This window comes from Otolemur garnettii, unplaced genomic scaffold (genome assembly GCF_000181295.1).
Source record: "Otolemur garnettii isolate 467f Iridium unplaced genomic scaffold, OtoGar3 scaffold00096, whole genome shotgun sequence".
Classification (NCBI taxonomy): Eukaryota; Metazoa; Chordata; class Mammalia; order Primates; family Galagidae; genus Otolemur; species Otolemur garnettii.
The window spans coordinates 1,580,633-1,587,396 of NW_003852491.1; the positions used below are offsets into that span (position 1 = coordinate 1,580,633).

A 6,764-nucleotide genomic window follows, 5' to 3' on the forward strand; every position below is an offset into this window, starting at 1 on the left:
AAAAAAAAAAAAAAAAAAAATCTAATCAGGAGAAAACAACCTAACAATTCTAGAATATGGGACATTCTACAAGAGAACTACCCTGTTTTCCTCAAAGATGTCAATGTCATGAAAGATGAAAGATGAAATGATTGTTTTAGGTTAAAAGAGATTAAAGAGATACGCAAAGGAAATGCAATGTATGTATACACTGATGGGGTCTCAGTGACAGGCGGAGATGGGGAAGTACCTATCAGGATATTTGTGGAACAACCAGGAAAATCTGAATATAGATAAGATGACAGGATACAATCAATATTAAATTTGGAGGGTATGATAATGGCAACAAAATATTCTCTTAAAAATATATTTAAATATGTACACAAATACATACTCATACATAAAATCTACACATGTATGTAATCCAAAGTGCTATTTCTAAATGGCAGGTTGAGAATAACTTTTTTCCTTCTTTATATTTTCCTATAATGAATATATTGTGCATATTAAGTATAAGGCCAATATAAATTATCTTTTTAATTTATTTTCTATTACATAATCTTTTCTATATTTTGAATTATACAATATACATGTATTAACTATTAAAATAATTTAAATGTTGCCAGGCACAGTGGCTCAAGCCTATAATCCTAGCACTCTGGGAAGCTGAGGAGGGTGGATAGCTCCCATTAGTTTTATTTATCATAGTGGTTAAAAAATTATAATAAGCTATAGTTATAAAGAAGTCATTAAAAACCATGTCTTAGGGCCAGGAGAGGTGGCTCACGCCTATAATCTTAGCACTCTGGGAGGCCAAGATGGGTGGATTGCTTCAGCTTAGGAGTTTGAGACCAGCCTGAACAAGAGTGAGATATCATCTCTACTGAAAATAGAAAAACTAGCCAGCCATTACAGCAGGCACCTATAGTCCCAGCTACTCAGGAAGCTGAGGCAAGAGGATCTCTTGAGCTGAGGAGTTTGTTTGTTTGTTTGTTTGTTTGTTTTTGAGACAGAGCCTCAAGCTGTCGCCCTGAGTAGAGTGCTGTGGCATCACAGCTCACAGCAACCTCTACCTCCTGGGCTTAAGCGATTCTCCTGCCTCCGCCTCCCAAGTAGCTGGGACTACAGGTGCCTGACACAATGCCCAGCTATTTTTTGATGGTTGCAGCCATCGTTGTTTGGCAGGCTGGAGCTGGATTTGAACCCGCCAGCTCAGGTGTATGTGGCTGGCGCCTTAGTTGTTTGAGCCACCGGCACCAAGCAGAGCTGAGGAGTTTGAGGTTGCTATGAGCTATGACAGCCATAGCACTATACTCAGGGCAACAGAGTAAGACTCTGTCTTTTTTTTTTTTTTTTTTGTAATAGAGTCTATATTTCCTTTAAGACTCTGTTTTAGGAAAACAAACAAACAAATGTCTAAGAAAACATTTAATGACATAAGAAAATGCTCATTAGCCAGGCACTGCCAGTGGCTCATGCCTATAATCCTCGCACTCCGAGAGGCTGAGGCAGGTAGACTGCTTGAGCTCATGGGTTCGAGACCAGACTGATCCAAAAAGCGAGACCCTTGTCTCTACTAAAAATAGAAAAACTGGCTCGGCACCTGTGGCTCAAGCGGCTAAGGCGCCAGCCACATACACCTAAGGTGGCGGGTTTGAATCCCCAGCCCGGGCCTCCAAACAACAATGATGGCTGCAACCAAAAAATGGCCAGGCGTTGTGGCGGGTGCCTGTAGTCCCAGCTACTTGGGAGGCTAAGGCAAGAGACTCGCTTGAGCCCAGGAGTTGGAGGTTGCTGTGAGCGTGATGCCATGGCACCCTACCCAGGGGGATAGCTTGAGGCTCCGTCTCAAAAAAAAAAAAAAAATAGAAAAACTGAGGCAAGAGGATCACATAGCCTGAGTTGGAGGTTGCTATAAGTTATGGCACCACGGTACTCTATCCACGGTGACAGCTTGAGTTTCTGTCTCAAAAAAAAAAAAAAAGAAAATGGGGCAGCATATGTGGCTCAGTGGGTAGGGCGCCAGCCCCTTATGCCAATGGTGGTGGGTTTGAGTCTGGCCCCAGCCAAACCACAACAAAAAAATAGCCAAGTATTGTGGCGGGCACCTGTGGTCCCAACTGCTTGGGAGGCTGAGATGGGACAATCGCCTAGGCCCAGGAGTTGGAGGTTGCTGTGAGCTGTGTGACGCCACAGCACTCTACTGAGGACGATAAAAAAAAAAAAAGAAAGAAAGAAATTGCTCTTTATATTATTTTGAGCAAAGAAAGAGAATACAAGGCTGACCATGACCAATATTTTAAAATATTTTATATATGTATTATGTATAACATAATATTTAGTATTACATGCAAATATATATATAAAAGTCACATGTGTTTATTGACATAGCATATATTAAATATTTATGTTAATATCTGTGAACAATGTATATTTATAATTGATTTCGTGGCAAGAAATATAACAGAATACTGCTAGTGGTTCCCACTGAGTGATAAGGTTATGGATCACTTTTATTCTCTTTTTAATTTTTATTTTTTTTGTGTGTGTTTCCAAAGTATTTTTAAATTAAAAAACAAAAACTCTTGGCCAGGCACAGTAGCTCATGCCTTTAATCCTAACACTCTGTGAGGCTGAGGCAAGTGGACTGACCAAGCTCACAAGTTGGAGATCAGCCTGAGCAACAGCAAGACCCATCTCTAAAAAGCCCACTACAGGTGGCGGGCACCTGTAGTCCCAGCTACTTGAGAGTCTGAGGCAAAAGGATCACTTGAGCCCAAGAGTTTGAGGTTGCTGTGAGATAAAACACCACAGCACTCTACCAAGGGTGACAAAGTAAGACTGTCTCCAAAAATCAAATAAAATAATAATAAAATAAAATAAAATAACTCTTTTGAAAACCTCAGTAGAAATTCATTTGAAATCTAAACTCCCAAAGCACATCTCTATCTGACTCTTCAGAGGGTGGTTCCTCTCATTTTCAACTTGTCTATCACCAGTGGGAAAAATTCAGCCTTGCCCAACCTTCATCTCACTCTGCTCCAGCAGGATCACAGTCTGAACAATCCAGCCACTTCCCCAATGGCATCACAGTCCTCTGGAAGCTGCCCACATCTTCTGTGCCTCTCCCATAACTCAGACCTGATCCATGAGTGTGCCAAAAATACCTATGAATCATCAGGAATCTGAACAATAAACACACTCCCTGGAATGTACAAGGCAATTATACACAAATGTAATTAAAGAGAATAACTATTAAATAAACCAAGTTAGTGACACACAGCAGACAAATGGCAGAACAAGGCCTTCCTGAAGTGATTTCCTGATTTGACTGCAGCATGCGTCACGAGGTCTGTGTTATTTAAAAATTTATGATGCTTTTAACATAGATGGGAAAGAACTAGGGAAATATAACACACCATGCATTGTTCACCTAGATGCAAATAAGGAATGCTCTGCTTTCTGTTGGCCACTGGGAAAGCCCATTTTCCCAAAAGCCAGTTTTCCTCCTAAGCTCCCCTACCCTGAAAAACTCTATACTGCCCCTTCAAACAGCTTCTCTTAGGCCCAGCACAGTGGCATAAACCTATAATCCTAACACTATGGGAGGCCAAGGTGGGTGGAGTTGAGCTCATGAGTTGAGACCAGCTTGGGAAAGAGAGAGATCCTGCCTCTACTAAAAAAGCAGAAAAACTATCTGGGCATCATGGCGGGCACCTCTAGTCCCAACCACTTAGGAGTCTGAGGCAAAGAGTATCGCTTGAGTCCAGGAGTTTTGAGGTGGCTATGAGCGATGATGACACACCACAGCAGTCTACCCAAGGCAACAGAGTGAGACTCAATTTAAAAAAAAAAAAAAAAAAGCTCCTCTTGCCTACTTATTCTACTAAATGTGCTTGTTTTTTAGGTTGAATTGTCTGAGGCTTTAAAATGACTTGAAAGGAAGAAGACACTTGCCTCCCAGTGTAGCTGCCAGCTTCTTGCCACCAAGTCTACCTGCATCACTATGAAGCCTCTTTTACATTCTAACCCCCACAGGAAAGTTTATCACTTCCCCAGAGCACATAGGCAGGAAGGGGCTAGGCAAATACATCAACAACTATTTCCATAATGGCAATGCTTTCATGAAATAATTTCCACATCTGTTGAGAAGGAAAACACTGATCCCTTTCATTTATATAAAATCAGTCATCTGAAAAGGCAAACAAACGCAGGCCCCAAAAGCTTCAAAAAGAGCGAGTATAGACAAGCCAGAGAACGGGGAGGAAGGAATGTTTACGTAGATGGGGGAGTAGCGCCATCTCCAATCCCTTGGCGAAGTGGGTAGTGGCATCGTAGAACTCCAGCAGTTTAGTAAGCTCCAGCTCAGGCCCTGCCCTCTCCACTCCGGAGCTGAGGCACATGGGCAGGGAGGGCACCAAGGCCCCCAGGGTCTGGATCAGCAACACTGTCACCACCTCGTGGGGATTCTTAAAAACCTGCAGTGGAAGAAAGCACACAGAACCAAAGAGGAGCATAACAAATCTGAACACGCTCAGAAAGTAAAGTCTACAGGCAGCACTTTGGAATCACAACTTCTCTAGAACAAATGGCAGCTTCATGTCTATCACTGTCCCCAAGTGTCTCACTATTTTCAATTCTATCAAATGTTTTCATGTAACATGGATAGTTCCCAAAAATTGGCTAGAAAGAAGACAATGAAGATGACAACGAAGAAGTTGCAGAGGAAGAAGTTGCAGAGGATGAGACGGGAGGTGGAAACAAAACAGAATGAGAGAAGAGTAATTCATTGAATGGGTCTTTAAGCAGGATCACCATCTGGCCTACAGCCACCTCTCACCCCTTGACAGAGATCTCCAGTCTAAACGAATTTCTCTTTTATTCTTATGGACCACCAGGAATAGTATATCTAGACCTGTTTAGACTATTAAGTCACATAATCACCAATAGTCTTTTTTTTCACTCTACAACATAAAGATCTCTTGGGTAAAACTCGAATAATGTAGAGTCCAGTTAGATGGGGGAGGGGAAGTTCTCACAAACCTCCAGTGTTGATTATATTTTTAATTATAATGTATCTTAAATATGAACATATCTGACATGTGATATGAAAGTTGCTCCTAGGCCAAAAAAGGCATAAATTTTATTTATTTATTATTTTTGAGACAGAGTCTCACTGTGTTGCCCTTGGTAGAGTGCTATGGTGTCACAGCTCACAGCAACCTCACACTCTTGGGCTTAAGCAATTCTCTTGTCTCAGTCTCCCAATTAGCTGGGACTATAGGTGCCTGCCACTATGCCCAGTTTTGTTTTTTTGTTTTTTTCTTTTTAAGAGATAGGGTCTCACTCTTGCTCAGGCTCGTCTTGAATTCCTGAGCTCAGGCAATTCACCCACCTCGGCCTCCCAGAGTACTGGGATTATAGACATGAGCCACCACGCCCAGCAAAAGGCATAAAATTTAAAACTATAAAACCAAAAAGCTGGGTGCAGTGGCTCATGCCTATAATCCCAGCACTTTGAGATGCTGATGGAACTCACTTGAGGCCAAGAGTTTAAGATCATCCTAGGTAATATAGCAAAATCTCATCTCTATAAAAAAATTTAAAAAGCAGCCAAGTATGGTGGCATGCATCAAGTCCCAGCTACTTGGGAAGACTAGGGAAGAAGATCACTTGAGGCCAGGAGCTTGAGGTTACAGTAAGCTATGACCATCCTATTGTAATCTTGGCGAAAGTGTGATCTTGCCTCAAAAAGGAAAAAAAAAAAACAAATTAGGAAACTAATACAGAACACTTTGCACTTTTTAACTCATTCTGTGAGACTAGCATCACCCTGATATAAAATGCAAACAAAAACACTGCAAGAAGAGAACTACAAACCAACATGCCTTATGAATACACAAGCAAAAATCTTTAACAAAATACTAATAAACTGAATTCAGCAGTATATTAAAACGATTATGTACTACAACCAAGGAGGATTTACCCAGGAATGCAAAGATGGCTCAACATACAAATATGAATCAACATAATATACGACAATAGCAGGATAGAAGGGAAAAAAAACCACATGATATCTCAATTAATGCATATGTCAAAATTAAATGCTCTTCATGATAAAAACATTTAACAAACTAGGAATAGAAGAAAACTTATTTCTTATAATAAAAGTCATATTTAAAAATCAATAGCTCACATACACTCAACAGTAAAAGAATAAATTCCTAGGCTTGGCACCCATAGCACAGTGGTTACAGCACCAGCCACATACAGTGAGGCTGGTGGGTTTGAACCCAGCCTGGGCCAGCTAAACAACAATGACAACTGCAACAAAAACAAGCTGGGCATTATGGCAGGTGCCTGTAGTCCCAGCTACTTGGGAGGCTGAGGCAAGAGAATCACATAAGCCCAGGAGTTTGAGGTTGCTGGGAGCTGTGACATCATGGCACTCTACCGAGGGTGACATAGTGAGACTCTGTCTCAAAAAAAAACAACAGGATAAATCCCTAAAATCAGCAATAAGACAAAGATGACAGCTTTTGCCACTCTATTCAACATAATACTAGAAGTCCTAGCCAAAGAAATTGTAAAAAAAAAAGAAAAAGGAAAAAGAAAAGAAAAAAAAGTCCAAAATTGAAAACAGAGTTAAGCTAAATTGAAGAATATAAAATCGGCTCGGCGCCTATAGCTCAACCGGCTAAGGTGCCAGCCACGTACACCTAAGGTGGCGGGTTCAAATCCCCAGCCTGGACCCGCCAAACAACAATGACGGCAGCAACCAAAAA

General features: G+C 41.1%; 1 protein-coding gene across 1 annotated transcript in view; it reads right to left on the reverse strand.

Moving 5' to 3' along the window:
- The window catches only part of COG7 (component of oligomeric golgi complex 7), a 93,379-nt gene that overhangs the window by 47,129 nt on the left and 39,486 nt on the right, over positions 1-6,764 (reverse strand). Inside the window, exon 9 of the mRNA XM_003795725.3 lies at positions 4,259-4,457. Within this exon, the coding sequence (XP_003795773.1) occupies positions 4,259-4,457 (199 nt within the window). The remainder of the gene's footprint in view (positions 1-4,258; positions 4,458-6,764) is intronic.